The following is a 16,189-nucleotide window of genomic DNA, read 5'->3' on the forward strand; positions in this document are numbered from 1 at the left end:
AGCCCAGCTGCACCACCTTTTGTTAAATTGTGTTTACCTCATGAATTATGGGCGCCATGACACTAGAGGGGACTTAGACTCTCAGTTTATAGCAGTTGATCCTAATGAGGTGTCTGGAGCACAGTCTTGTCATGTTTTATTGGATGAGTTTCAGTTGGTTCAGCTCGAGGACGTGGACAAGGTGCTTGGACAGGTACGTGCAACCACTTCAATACTAGATCCTTGCCCCTCTTGGCTAATAAAAACTAGCAGGGATGCAACAGCTGGCTGGGCCAGGGAAGTGATAAATGCCTCTTTACGAGAGGGAGTGGTCCCTGGCTGCCTGAAAGAGGTGGCAGTGAGACCGCTTCTGAAAAAACCTTCCTTGGACCCAGAAAATTGCAACAGCTACAGACCAGTGGCGAATGTTCCATTCCTGGGCAAGATCGTGGAACGAGTGGTTGCTGGCCAGCTCCAGGCGCTGTTGGATGAAACTGATTATCTAGATCCATTTCAATCGGGTTTTAGGCCCGGTTTCGGCACCGAGACAGCCTTGGTCACCCTGTATGATGACCTATGTCGGGAGAGGGACGGAGGGAGTGTAACTCTGTTGATTCTCCTTGATCTCTCAGCGGCTTTTGATACCATCGACCATGGTATCCTTCTGGAGAGGCTTGTGGAGCTGGGAGTTGGAGGTACTGCTTGGCAGTGGTTCTGCTCCTACTTAGCGGGTCGTCTCCAGAAGGTAGTGCTTGGGGAACATTGCTCGACACCGTGGGTTCTCCAATGTGGAGTCCCGCAGGGGTCAGTTCTGTCTCCCATGCTTTTCAACATATACATGAAGCCGTTGGGTGCGGTCATCAGGAGATTTGGAGTGCGTTGTCATCAGTACACTGATGACACGCAGCTCTACTTCTCCTTTTCATCTTCTTCAGGTGAGGCTGTCAATGTGCTGAACCAGTGCCTGGCCGCGATAATGGACTGGATGAGAGCTAACAAACTGAGGCTCAATCCAGACAAGACTGAGATGCTGTTGGTGGGTGGTTTCTCTGATCAGATGGTGGATATACACCCTGTCCTGGACGGGGTTACACTCCCCCTAAAGGAACAGGTTCGTAGTCTGGGAGTTGTTTTAGATCCTTCCCTGTCACTTGAGGCTCATGTAGCCTCGGTGGCACGGAATGCGTTCTACCAACTTTGGTTGGTAGCCCAGCTACGTCCCTATCTGAGCAGGGAGGACCTCACATCAGTTGTACATGCTCTGGTAACCTCGCGATTGGATTACTGCAATGCGCTCTACGTAGGGCTGCCTTTGAAGACAGTTCGGAAGCTACAGCTCGTGCAAAACGCGGCAGCCAGATTGATAACGAGGACCAAGCGGTCTGAACATATAACACCTGTTCTGGCTCGCTGGCACTGGCTACCAATACGCTTTCGGGCCAGATTCAAAGTGTCGGTTTTAACCTATAAAGCCTTATACGGCGCGGGACCACAATACCTGCTGGAACGCCTCTCCCGATATGAACCTGCCCGTACACTGCGTTCTACATCGAAGGCCCTCCTCCGAGTTCCGACTTATAGAGAAGCTCGGAGGGCAGTAACAAGAACTAGGGCCTTCTCAGTGGTGGCCCCCGAACTGTGGAATAGTCTCCCCAATGAGGTGTGCTTGGCGCCGACATTGTCATCTTTTCGGCGCCAAGTTAAAACCTTCCTCTTTTCTAAGGCATTTTAATCTAATTTTAATTTAGTTTTAAAACTTGCTGTAACTGATTTTAGATTTTTCATTCTGTTATATATGTTCTTGTTGTATTACATTATGGGATCTTATTGTAGATATCTGTATTTTTGTTGTTGTACACCGCCCAGAGAGCTATGCTAGTGGGGCGGTATAAAAATTTAACAAATAAATAAATAAATAAATAGAGGCAAGAACCACCTTCTCTTGCCTGTGGGGACTCCAATCATAAGCAAGGGATGGGCTGTTAGCTCCCTCTGCGCATGCAGTGCGCTATCACACACTCCCATGTTAATTTTCTTAATATTAAATAAAACTTTGTTTTTGTTTTTTTTACTTTTAAACTACTGAAGATGAAGCCCTGAGTATGGGGCAAACTCAGGTATAGGATTACAGGTACTGTTGCTGGAAACTGCAGGAAGGGAGAGTGCTCTTTGCACTCAGGTTCTGCTTGTGGGCTTCCCCATCGGCATTTGGTTGGCCACTGTAAGAACAGAATGATGGACTAAATGGGCCACTAGCCTGATCCCGTAGGCTGTTCTTATGTTCTTACTGTACAAACACGTATGTTTTTTAATGATTGTCAACAAATTATGAGACTACTGGTGGGAAAAAATCCACCAGCAACTTTAAACTGTGGATTCTTGGGGCGGGAGGGAGTATCACCATGAAAACATTCGGGTTGTAGAGCAAACGATTCTTACTTCAGCACTATAAGGCTTGTAAGGTTTTGTTTTTAATTGTGGCTATACAAAACACCAGAATGGCGGCAGCAGGGGGTAGGTATTTTCAATTTCACATGATGGAATGCAACAAATCCATCATGGCTGTATAATTCCAGCTGCCAATTTCCAAGACTTTCAACAGGTAACACTGCAAAGTTTCCATAGCTCCTCTACTCTAAAACTCAAGTAACAGGCAAAGAGTTTCCTATAGGAAATACCAGCTCTTGTGATAATCAGCCTAGCTGTCCTCTAAGATGTAAGCCCAGTTATCCAAACATCTTACTTAAGAGCAAAATAATGCTTTTGTTTAAAAATCAAGAGATGCTGGGTTGTATCCACTTAGTCCTACTCAGAATAAACCCACTGAAATTAATGGGCATGACCTACACAGCAATCCTAACTATGGGAAGCCAGCGTTACCCCTATTTCAAACTTCATTCAGGAGCTCTGGGAGGGGCTATTGCTATTTAAGATGGCAGGTAAGTGTAAGCCAGTGTTTTGAGGACTGGGCCTAGGGTCACACGATCAAGCTAAACAGGGTTTAGAATAGGTGTAAGTCTCTCCTTGCCCTGCTCCTCACACAAAACACCCCTTTTGGGGGACTTTTGACTAGCATCAGTTATGTCGCCTGAGCCCCGGCTGAGGGACTTATGCTAGACAAGTTCCAGCTCAGTGGGGAAAGCCCCAAATCCACCAAATCCAAAGTCTCTCATTCCAGCAGATCTTGGGTTTGGATTGCGCTGTAAGGTTCCAATATGTCTACTCCAAGTATAACTTAGCTGGATACATCCCACTGTTAGCAACTTAAAGTACTTATTCTTAGACCAAGCAGGCCATCACAGACTTCATCGTCACCGCTAAATATATACATACATATATTAAAATGTTAAAAAGTAACTGGGTCTTCGTATTAATCAACCCACTAGAATCTGCTTCCTATCTCAAATGGAAAATGCAGCGCTGTTCATTTTAAGTTCGATAAGCATTCAGACTTCATTGTAGCAAACTAAATAAAAATCAAAACCAAATAAAAAGGTCAGTTGAAGCAGGAGAACATGAAGAGCCAAATTTCTGTGTTTCTGTGGGCTGTTTTAGCATTTCCCACATGCTGTCAACTTGGCATACATTCCATATAACTCTATAAAAAACATTCATAAAATCTAATCAGACCTTGTAGTATTATTGAGAAACATAATCAATGCCCCCATGACCACCATTAACATGTGGCTTTCAAACTTAATATACTAAAAGTAAAGGATCAACTTACTGCCCAGACAGAAGATGTAAAACCTAATATTGCTGCTCGCATTCCATCTGCCACGAAAGGAATGATGTTTTCTCCTAAGTGGGTATCCTTGAATAAAGCCCTCAAGATATTTAAAGCATGGACCTGGTGAGGTGGAAAGATGATATAGGTTACTTAGTTTTTAGAATAACTTTAAAATTATGTACTTTAACTTCATTGCTAAAACTGCGAAAAGACAGCAAGCCTGGATCGGTAGCCCAATTTATGTTAGAACTGAGGACAAGTTGATAACTGAGTGCCTGGGAGCTTCTAGAAGGAAATAGCTTGGGAAAAGACACTTCACAAAAACAGTCAGGGAAACATGCCTTATCAGGCCTGTTCTCACTAAGTTGTGAAGACACCACCACCGAAAAAGACATAATTAATCTCCATGAAAGTTATCTTTAGCATGCATGATCTTGCTGAAGGATATAAAAGTGCCTTCCTGAAACCACACATTTGAAACAAGAAGCCCACTGAGAGTGAATTATCATAGAAAGGTGGGGGATAAATGCCAAAATAAATTAAAAGAAAAAACAAATTAGAACATACTAGGTAGACCACCAAAAATTGGCAAGTGGTTTACTGATGGTCCATGGCCCATCTTAGCTCTGCCCCATATGCTCTGGACGATTATCCTAGAATTGGACACCTTTAATACTTGAAACATTTTCTTATTTTCAGAATAGATTAATAAATATAGCATTAGTTTTGTATCCATAGTTGCCTTCAATTTAAGTTGCTCTTTCTTTTTCACATTGTACACTTCAGAGTTCTTTAAAATATTATGCATTTTATAAACACTTTAAAATAAATAAAATATATAAAAATGTGATACACGCCATGTGACAGAATACTATTGTATTCCCCTGTAAATGAAGTGCAAGCTGTTGAGTGGTTCAGCCTACTAATATCATGCAACACTCATCTTGGGAGAGCGGCACTGGCTACCAGTATGCTACCGAACCAAATGATTATTATTATTGTTGTTGTTTATTTCTACCCCGCCTTTCAGCCAAAAGGCCCTCAAGGCGGCTTAAACACCACAAATATAAAAATACATCAATAAAATACATCAATACATCAAAATACGTCAAAATACATCAATAAACCAATACAATTTACAGTAGCCAAAACATAAATAAATAAATGTGGGTGAGAAGAAGGATGGGCACAGGAGAAGTCCAAAAAAATGGATCTTGAGGAAAAGACCTGGAGGAGAGATCCTTTCTCCATGGCAACTGAGATGATAGGTTAGCGACACCATGCTACTCAGAGTGGATTTTAGTCCAGCCACCACTGACTGCCCCAACCCAGATTATCAAATGGCACCAGTCTCTTTGCCCCAGGCTCGATCCTCGGTGGCTGCTGCTGCTGCTGCGGCTTCCCCTTCGGCTCTTGTGCCTCCTCCTGCCCCGCCAGCAGCGGCGGTGGCTTGAGCGAGCCTGCTGTGGGCCTTGAGAGCCTTGCAGAACTGCTCGAGGCTGACGGCGTGCTCCCTGCAGCTCAGGCAGGCCTCCAGCCAGCGCACCAGTGCGGTGTGATGCCGAGAGAGGAGCGGCTCTGCCAGGGAAGCCTCGCGCAGGTAGGCCACCACCTCCTCCCGCAGCCAGGCTTGGCGACATCAGGAAGGAAAGCGCCGCAGGCCGGAGGAGGAAGGCAAGGTCAACGATGCCTCCATGGCCTCCACGGCGCCGGGTGGAGGAGCCTTGCTGGTGGTGGCGGCAGCGGCGCTACTTCGGGCGGCTCCCTCTCCCATCCCACCATGGATGGTAGTGGTGGCGTCAGCAGCTGGACTTCCTTCCTACTGCAGCAAATTGGCTCTTTAAAAACCACACCCCTTACTTTTGAAGAGGCCAGGATTTGTTTGTGAGTGTCCCTAAGAATAATCTTTTCAGCATTTTGCACTCCGCAGCCTTCTTGAGTGCCTGCATTTCCTGAAAACCAAATAAATTCAAGGTACTACTAATGCCTCATAATCCCGTATTCGCATTTCACCAGCTTTTGAAGACACACCTGTTTAGGCAAGCATTTTCCCCAATATCCTGACTTGAATCTCCTGCTTTGACTGTTGTTTTAACTGTTGCACTGTTTTAATGAGCTTGTATTTTAATTATGAATGCTTTAATGTAGTTGTTTTACTATTTATTTTAATTATTAATAGCTGTATTTCATATTGGTTTTATTCTTGTTATTGGTTTTTATTTGTCTGTGAACCACCTTGGTATTTCTTGAAATGAAAGGCGGTATGTAAATTGTTTTAATAATAATATACAACTTGGGACCTAAACATTCAATGGAGTGTCTCCTTCCACCCTTGTATTAAAGCAATTGGGGGAGGCCTTTTGATTGTGCTGCAGCCTGTTGAGATCAGCCATGCGGCATCCTGGAAGGGGGTTTCTTTGCGGTGAGGTCCCATATTTGGAGTGTGCTCCCATCTGAGATATGGCTGGCACCAAATTTAATCAGCTTTTGTCATCAGCTGAAGGCTTATTTATTTATCCTTACTACTTATGAACTGAATCTGCTGGCCAAAAGCACTGGAATGCCCCAGGGACTAGACTACATTGCAACATTATTCTATGGCAATATTCTAAATCAGGGATGGGGAACCTGCAGTCCTCCAGATGCTGTTGGGCTCAGCTCCCATCACCCCCATTCAATGATCATAGATGATGGGGGTTTGAGTCCAACAACACCTGGAGGGCCATAGGTCACCCTGTCCTATACAAAGGATAATTTTAGTCTTTGCATTCTGATATATGTTACGCATTACCTGGGGAACTGTGCTTGGTGGCGTGCTTGAAGGTGAAGCTAAAGATATCAACTCTTTCATTGCCATTTTTAACAAGCCTGTTTTGCCCTTCTTTGGTTCTGAAGCCAGCAGAGCCTAGAATTTTTAAAAAAAATATAGCACACATTACTCATTAAGCATTTTTACACACACATCCGATCCAGGTGACGTCTTGCAATTCCACATATATATGCATGTATATCACACACACTCTCTCTGATACAACACAAATGGTGAGCGTCAGCCATCAACCTCAAGTGCCAGGAAGTTGCAAAGGGACTTTCAACATTTAAATCAAAACAAAATTCACTTAAGAATCAAGTTATCTGGATGAAAGCTAGCCAAAAAAGGGTGGGAGAGTAAAATGACACACAGAAATGAAACTGACAGATATAGGAACAACCTGGAACAGCACTAACATCAAGAAAGCAAAAGAAAAGAATGGTTACCACAAGGTATTATTGTATTTTAGTTTCATTGTGTACATAGTTGGCCTGTCTTACACATTTTAACAAATCACAGCATATCTACAGCTGCATGATATGGGCGATAACATCAGGTAAAGGAGGAACACCCAGACAACTTTTGTGAAACTGACAAGTAAGCAGATTGTAAAAAATTAAGTAGGTGCCTCTGCAGAATATGCATAACATTATCAATTTTTAAAGGAAAAGGGAAAATGAAAAAGGGAAATGAGTTGAGATGAGGGATACCACACTATTACCACTGCTCACACTATTTTCAGTGATGAGAAAATCTGCTGCGCAGAAAGTAGAGTATGTTATATAGTATCCGTACTATGAAAGTATGGCATGGGGATAGTAAGCTGCCTCAAAGACAAAGTTGCTAATTTGAGATGAAACAAGGAGGCAGGCAAAAGTAATCTAAAGAGATTTGCAGAGCCACATCAGCTATTCTGCATTTTATTTTCCCAAACAGTCTTCTTTAAGGCATGAACTATTTTGTGTATCACCTCAGGAATGAAGTTCCTAAGGATATGTTAACTGAGGGACCCTGTGGAGGGACTACTCAGCTTTATACTCCAGCTCCCCTATTCTAACTTACAAATATCCTGATAAATAAAATGATTGGAAATTCTACGGTACCAACTAAATTCCTTTGCTCAGAAGCCAGGAGTTAGCTGAGGACAAGAGATTTCTTCTGCATTCTGAATCAAATAAGAAGGGATTAGTCTCGGAATTACATAAATTTTTGTTGGATAAAGATATGAGGAATGTTATGTCATTAAAGAATTTATGAGAACATGAGCTCAGGATAACAACTGAAAAAGGAGAGCGGGGAGAGATGTGGGTGAGGTTTCCTTACAAAGCAGTTGCTGCAACATTTCAAGACACAGCTTTAAAAATTATTCAAAAATGGTATATGACCCCACTGAAATTAGCTCGAATCACCAGTTCCCCCAATTGTTGGAGAAAATGCAGAGCTGTGGGCTCTTATAAACACCTTTGATGGGAATATTAAAAAGTGCAACTGTTCTGGGCCTGTATTGTATTATAAAGACAACCAGCCAAAAATTCAACTTTACCTCAGAATTGGCACTGTTAAATCTATTTCTGAGAGATAATCAAGAGGTTATCTACAAGAAGCTAATAAGCTTCATGCTGGTAGGAGCTAGAACTGTAATAACTAGCTTTTGGAGAGAACTAAAGGGACTGATGGTGAATTGCCGGTATAAAAACTTATGTGAAATTGCCCTATTAGAGAAACTTAAACTAAACTACTTATGTCTAAAGGAAAGAAGAAAAAAGACCATTTCACAGCAGACTGGTGGCCATTTATTTCTTTTACAGCAGGTGGCGGCACGAACTGTTAAGTCCCAAAGCCCTTTAACGAGTTATGAATAGTTTAAATTTTTTAATTTTATTACACTGTCATGTGGAGTGAATATCTGCATTGCCAGAGAAGATGGGATTAACAGGATTTAGTGAAAGGATGCTCCAGGGAGAGAGGGAAAGAGGGAGCCTTTATTCTTATAGATTGATATTGTCTCTCTTTTTGTTAATAATGTTATGTGAAAGTTTAACAACAACAACAACAATAAATGATTTGAAACATCTTTGTCGGAGGCAGCACATGTCTGAATACCAGTTGCTGGGAATCACAAGTGGGGAGAGCAGTGTCACACTGAATTCTTGCTTGTGGGCTTCCCACAGACATGTGCTTGGCCACTGTGTGAAAAGAAAGCTGGACTAGATAGGACTCTGGCTCGATCCAGCAAGGCTCTCCTTATGATCTTAAGATACACCTCACTCTCAGCAGACAAGCATTTTCCCAGGCTTTAACATGTGTACGTAATTTTTATTTGGTCATTTAGGAATTGCATTAGGTCAGGGCATGTATTTATCTCCATTCCTAGCACTCCCTCTTTCAAGGTTCCAAGACAGAGCACTTTATATTGCCTTTATTGCCTCTTTTAAAAAGATGTTATGTGAAATAACATAACATAAGCATTGCCCTTAGGTAGCCACATCCAGTTTGACTTGGAAGGAGCTGAGTCAGACAGGAGAATGAGAGAGAAAGATACATCCCATACGAGAAGTCATACACTTGCTCTGGAATTGAGCAAGCTTCAACGTACTGTTACCATTTCACTAGCTTTTAAAAGTATGTGACCAAATCCACATACCTTGCAAAGTATGAAAATAGTAACCAGGAGGTACACTTTATTCTGAAGTGCACACTGTACTGATTCAACTACAGAAGTCTTAAACAAATTGTGGAAAAAAATCAAGACACACATTTAGACAACAATGAAACAGAGTTTCATTTGTCTTAATGATATTAGTTTTATTCATAATATATATTATCTCTGTTTGGGATTATGCAACTGGAGAGCCAATAAATATTTGATTCATTTTACTAAACACTTCCAACTCAGTTTTGAACTATACAAGAAAGGAGGAAGGTTTGTCCTTTTGTACGCATACTATGTACACATAAGATCACCATCATCTTCCTCTGTGTTTCTATATTTATAGGCTAACCTTCAAGGTTGCCACTCTCTTCCCCAGAAGTACCACATATATTCTGCTGCATCATGTTTTGAAGTCCACTCCAGATCTTCAGTTCGAGTTCCATACCTTTCTAGAAGGCTCTCATTTAAAAAAAACTGGGCGAGGGATTGCCGTCCCTAAACTGCTTCTCGTACAAAACAATAACAAGCAAGAATGATCCTATTCTCAAGAAATGGCAGCCAACTCTTGTGCACTACATTCTAGACTCTCCCCAGCTTTACATTGTGTACAATCCCAAATAAAAGTTCATGGGATTCCGTATTGTAAATTGTCATTGGAATTTGTTTCTCTGCTCATCTACTCTGACAAAGACACAGACTTAATGGTTTGAAGTCAATGTAGAGTTCAGTGAGTAGTTCCACTGGCTCAAGGATTTCTACTTGAGCAACTGACACCCCCCTCCCCTTGCGCACCCCCTAGCGGCTCCCCCAACCCTTTAGAGCAGATTTGGGAAAGGTGTGGTGGCGCATGTGGGGGAAGGAGGGGGAAAGTCCTGTTGCATTGGCAGTAATCCTTGCACTGACAGGAAGCAATAGCAGAATACCCCTCCACTGAACTTAAAACAGGTGTGTAGTGGGGACTGCACCTCTTAAGAGATTATTGTAATTGAGCAGTATATAAACTGACAAATAAATAAATGAAAACAAAAAAAAACCAAATGCAATCTCATATGTATTTTAAGCATCAAGTACATCCAGTGGTTGTTACAGAAGACCCAAGGAAGAAACTACAGTTGTTTTAAGTTTAGAAGTACATCTATAGTTAGGTACCTGTATGTAGAATGGAATACCAGCACTGCGTCTCGTGGCACACAGTTTAGATGAAGGATTGCTGGATTTAATTTCTTCCAGTACATTGCACAGCCATTGCTGTGGCAGCCTGTGCAGGCTTTCATTGTTGCACCTAAAATGTAGACAAGTGAATGAAAATAAATGAAATGCTGTAACTGAAACATAAGTATCATGATACAAAACACTGTGTTCTTAAGGTATATTTACTTTATTTTACTTTCTCAGTAAAATCTCCTTTTCTGGAAAAGCTCTGCCTCATTCACAAGTTACTCCCCTCTGGGGTAATTTACAAGAACTTAGACAAAAGTGCCAATCACCATCGTCATAATCGCTCACAATATATTACCAACTGAGCAAGAAGTATAACAATTAAAAAAACACAAATAAATTCATACAACATTGCATACAATACAAATATGCAAACCAAATGTAACAGTTTAAAACTAAACAGGAGACAGAATAATGCCTAACCAAAAATAGTAGCATACAAAACATCTCCATGCTCCAGATGATGCACCTATAACCCATAGTGTGGATCCATGCCTAAATCTTCAAACATCCAGGGGCCTCACTCCATCTCTCCCTGCAGTAGTGCAGATACTCTCACCCTGGCTCTCATTCAGAGAAGCCTTATGCCCACCGTTATTCCCTAAACATCAAAAAGTACCTTTCAAACATTTACAGGGAAGCATGTCCTCAACCAGTATAACACACGCTGATTATTAAATGCTGTCCTCCTCCAGTTCCCCAAACAGGTTGCTTCACACATTCCTTTTTCATGCTTAAGCATTCAACTTACTGAGGACTACTTGTGTTCAGAGTCAGTTGGATGCTCTGACCCCAGGACCTATCCCAGAACCCCCTGCAGGGATCGGCACAGTCAAATCAAGCAGGATTGAACTCCCCACTCAATTACGGCAAGGGAGAGCTGCTTGGAACTTGTCTGTAACCAAACTCTAGAGCCAGGACAGCGCCCTCACCCCTGAAAGATCTGGATGGGATGGCACCAACCCACCGCTATCTCTCACCATCTCTGTGCATGTGCTGTGCGGAAAAGGCCTGCCCTGATAATCTTCTCTGGACAAGGCCATAGAGGCCTAAGAAAGAAAAAAGAAAAAAACCCTGCAGTGCTACATCCTCCATCCACCCTAAGAGCGGTGAGGGGCAGTCAAGACAGCAAAGACTAAAAGGGGCTTACTCACCAAAGTACTTTCTACAGCCCTGACTGGCCCACCAGGATGGAGAAGCAAAGAAAGAAGAGAAAATTGTTGCCCTATGATTAGAATAGCAGAAGTAGAAGATGTGTGTGTGTGTGTGAAACTTAACCACTCTTTCCCAACTAGTTCACCTGGCCAGAGAAGCAAGACAAAATGCCACCACACCACAAGCAGGGCTCGATCCCTGCCTCCAACCCCAAGAATCCAGTTAGGACATGTCAGGAAGAGAACTTGGAAGGGAAGGCAGGAGTGGACAAACCTCAGCAAGGAAAATTAAATAAGAAAACTGCTTGAAGACTACCAAGACTGTACTCCTTAGAGCAGCAGTCTGACCCAACCAGAAACAGAGCCAGACTGCGAGATGGGTGGCTCCTCTAGCTGGAAAAGCTAAACAAAGACTACTGGCCCTGCCTGATTGCTCCGGAGTGAGGCACCATTCCAAGGATCAGAAATGCCATCCAGAAGCCTCTGGAGAACCATGGCTGTCAGGTAGCTGCCTTGGCCCAATTCATGCTTAACAAGTTAGGTGAACAAGACTGCTTGGTCTTGGGCTGACAGGCTTCTCTCTCCTGCTTTGTACACCAGAAGATCAGGGAGAATATGAGCTAGACCCTCATCAGCGGCGTCACTAGCGGGAGTGCGGGGGGGTGCGGACCTCCAGCGCGCGCCCTCCCAGGGGCATGGACGAGGTGGCTGGACTTGCGCGCACACACTCGAGGCCAGCCACCCCGTCCATGCCCCTGGAAGGGCGCACGCCGGAGGGGCACCCAGCCGGAGAAGGCCTGGGAACGCCAGCACGCCTCCCTCGCCCCGCCGATGCTGCTCCCAGTCTCGCCTGCCTCCGAGGATTGGAGCAGCCTTGCCAGGCAACAGCACGGGGTGGCTCTGGGTGTCACCCCCCTCATGGTGACACCCAGGTGCGGGCCACACCCTCCGCACCCCAGTAGTGACGCCCCTGACCCTCATGCAGACTCATTCACATAATGAAAGCTGTGTCTTCTCATTACCATGTCTACACTGGACCTCAGATAAAGAAATAAGCAGGTGTTGCAAATGCTATTTGCAGCATTTTCTGAGTATATAACAACAAAATAAATGAGAAAGTCAAATAACATAGCCACCTAGCTTCCCAATTCTTTCTCTAGGATATAAATGAAGTTGTTGCTAATTAATTCCATGGGATGTGCTCTAAGGCTATTTTAAAAAGACAAAGCTAAAGCTACATGAATTTTTCCACAGTTCCTAGAACGAAATTCAATGAGATTTATTGCAACACAGATTTATAAAGCAAAACAGACTTTGCTTAAAAGTGTTATATTCATTAGCTGTTCATCAAGGGCTCAGTTCAAAAACTTCAGAACACCAACTAAACCCAAGATTTATAGTCTGGCCCATGCCTTAAGAATTTGCTCCTGTGGAGAATGCATGAATATAATTAAACCCAAGGTGGGGTTACTACCCCAAGTTTATAACCACCATGAGGCTTAAAATTATCTTAGGCATTGCTTGAACATACAGTTAACTGATTTTATGCATTCTTAGCTGTAAATGAAATCTGAAGGCTTATACGTTATGGAGTGTATGGATCCAAACAACAGGAATAAAGGCCTCCCACAATACTGGGCTCTTTAAGCAGTATTTAAATACAGTTAATATTTTTATATATCAACTACTGCAGAAAAACTATTATCTTATTTGCAAACAGAGAAAAACAAGGAATGAAAGGGAAGAGCCAAAGCTCAATGGTAGAGCATCTGCCTTGCATGCAAAAGGATCAGTCCCCGACATCTCCAGGTAGGACTAGGAATGATCCTGAAGAGCAGCTGCCAATTGGTGTAGAATACTGGGCTAGATGGATTAATGGTCTGACTCAGTACAAGGCAGCTTCCTGTCCTCCTATCTTCTCCTATAAGCTGCCTTATATTGTGTCAGGCCATTGGTCCATCTAGCTCAATACTTTTTGCACTGATTGGCAGTGGCTCTCTAGGGTTTCAGGCAGGAGCCTTTTGCAGCTCTACCTGGTACTTTCTGCGTGCAAAGTAGATACTTTACCACTGAGCTACAGCTTTACCTTACCATGGTGTACTCTTGCCACAAAGTATTTTTCCTCTACAGTTATACAATTTGGCATAACCTATAAAAAACTTTCTGCAGAGCAAATGGCCTTACAAATAAATATTTCTGTCAAAACTATGGGAACAGCCTACACGAATACTGTTGATCAGTAGCAAAACCTTAATTCTACTTTGATACTAAGGGTCGCCCAAAATATAGTTTAGCCGGCTGATTAGACTGAAATATTTAACCATTTCACATACTTTCCAAAATACAATGCAGATAACATTAGGGAAGCAGCTAAATAAATTAATCAAGTTGCAGGAGACCTAAATGGTTTTAAAATATACTAAGATGATATATGCTTAGCTCTACAAGATTAAATTTAGTTAAAGAAAAAAGGAAAGAAAATCTGTGACTGTAGACATTACATGAATGCTAATAAAGCAGGACATGAAAAAGCCTCATTCTTCCTGTCCCACAATCTTCACATCCCATGAGATGAACAGGCCATCCCTGCCTCTTTAAAGTGAAGGAGGTATTCTGTATCTATATACTAATATCTGCCTATATCATTATATACTGATGATTCTATATTTAGGCTATGTACACACCATACCTTTAAAGCACATTTCCTCCAAAAAACGATCCTGGAAACTAATTTACCCCTCACAGAGCTACAGTTCCCAGCACCCTCAACAAACTAGTTTCCAGGATTGTTTGGGGTGGCGAGATTTGTTTTAAATGTAGTGTGTATGCAGCCTTGTACACTAAGGACTGTACCTGACTTAAGTCACACACAGAACAGAACCATTGGAATAATGAGCATGACTAAGTTGGATACAACCCTAATTTTATAGATTGTTAATTGCATAAAACATAACTAAAAAACAGCCTCACCTGTCTTTTCCTTTCTCCATCCGAGAGAGAGCGAGAGCGAAAGCGAGAGCGAGAGCGAGAGAGAGAGCGAGAGAGAGAGCGAGAGAGAGAGCGAGAGAGCGAGAGAGAGAGCGAGAGAGAGAGCGAGAGAGAGAGCGAGAGAGAGAGCGAGAGAGAGAGCGAGAGAGAGAGCGAGAGAGAGAGCGAGAGAGAGAGCGAGAGAGAGCGTGCGTGCGTGCGTGTGTTTGAGAAGGAGAAAGCAGGGAGGGATCTTTATACCCAGAAAGCCAGAAATGCTCAATTCATGTACCAGCACATTTATAATTAAAGGTGCATAAAGCACAAGCAATCACATCCAGTTTCATCTCAGGCAGGTTAATCTTTTCAGCTGTGCCAGTTCTCTTCTTGCACCTCTTTGACACATGAATAAAGTGACTAGCGTTTCTAATTAAATAAAGCCTACGTACACATCCCAGGTACTCACTGACAAATGCCAAGTGCAATCTAAGCCAAAACAATGTCCACTGTACGACGCACAAATTGGTTACAACACATGAATATTTTACACATGTGTTTAACCCAATTTAAACAAGACATCGTAAAGCTAGCTTGGCTTAGCTTCTTTTCTTTTAGAATTGTGAAGAAAATGTGTTCCTGTATCTATGGTACCCTGGGATCAGGGGGAATAAATCCTAAATATTATGAAGAGCAATAAACTATGAGTAATATGCAATTGCTCTGCCATAGAACTACAATGTTGTGGGGCTGGCAGATACCTGTTAGAGATTTTAAGCAACTGAGTAAAATAAAATTGAAATACTTCTGGCATTTTTATAGCTAATTATACAACTGTTATATTGTATAATTATCTAAACATTTAAAAACACACTCATTTTCCAGCAAATTAGGGAAATGTCATCTAAAGATTTTAAAATTAAATCTGTACATATTACATGTGCTGTTTTAGTGAATTATATATTCAGATGGTACAATGAATTTGATTTATATAGAGTCATAGGCTAAATTTCTGTAAAGAGCTCCATCCTAGAACTGCATGTCACCCAGTTATTCCCATTGTCATCTATGACAAGGCCTTGTCAATGCTGACACAGAGATTGTGGAAATACCATCCCTGTGGAGATCTGTTGGTTCTCTTCTCCTTTAACATTCAGATGCTTACTGAAGACTTCTGTGTTTCACTGCTCTTTTGCTTTGTGAGTTTGTTATCATGTTGTGTTGGGTTTTTAATCTGCCATTCTGGTTTTGTTTTACCTGCTGACATTTCCACTTATTTTGCTTTATGATAACTGTGTATTGTTTCTATTTTAATTATTTTATTATTCTTTTGGAAAGGGAGCTCGCTAGTTCAGGCAATCCAGCAGCTGATCCAACAGATTTCTGCACTACTGCCCATCAGCTGATGTGTGGCAGAGCTGAAGCCTGCTTTCTGCAGGCATTAGCGACACGAGTTTCCCAAATATTTGCTCACAAAGCTGATCCAGCAGGCTTCAGTTCTACCACCCATTAGCATTAGAGCTGAAGCCTGCCTTGCCTTGCCAATACACTGTAAGGCTTCCGATTGTGCAGTGGCAGCCACATCATATGATTTCAGATGTCGGGCAGGTGGACGTGGTTTGGGGAAAACAGCCTTGCAGGCCAAATTTAAACATTTGGGGACCACATCTGGCTCATGG

The 16,189-nt window shown here is 42.5% G+C and overlaps 1 protein-coding gene across 9 annotated transcripts in view; it reads right to left on the reverse strand.

The window, feature by feature from the left end:
* Positions 1 to 16,189, reverse strand: part of THADA (THADA armadillo repeat containing) — a 266,610-nt gene that overhangs the window by 194,189 nt on the left and 56,232 nt on the right. For 8 of the 9 annotated variants that reach the window (XR_009762420.1, XM_061625379.1, XM_061625378.1 and 5 more), the window contains exons 23-25: positions 10,324 to 10,456; positions 6,501 to 6,614; positions 3,707 to 3,829 (exon numbers count right to left, since the gene is read on the reverse strand). Coding sequence is in view for 8 of the 9 variants with exons in the window: in XM_061625379.1 (XP_061481363.1) it covers positions 3,707 to 3,829; positions 6,501 to 6,614; positions 10,324 to 10,456 (370 nt within the window). In the remaining variant the exon portion in view is untranslated. Of the gene's footprint in view, positions 1 to 3,706; positions 3,830 to 4,802; positions 5,662 to 6,500; positions 6,615 to 10,323; positions 10,457 to 16,189 lie in introns of those variants that run through there. The other variant, XM_061625382.1, reaches the window with a different exon arrangement.

Source organism: Rhineura floridana, chromosome 4, assembly GCF_030035675.1.
Source record: "Rhineura floridana isolate rRhiFlo1 chromosome 4, rRhiFlo1.hap2, whole genome shotgun sequence".
NCBI classification, from domain to species: domain Eukaryota; kingdom Metazoa; phylum Chordata; class Lepidosauria; order Squamata; family Rhineuridae; genus Rhineura; species Rhineura floridana.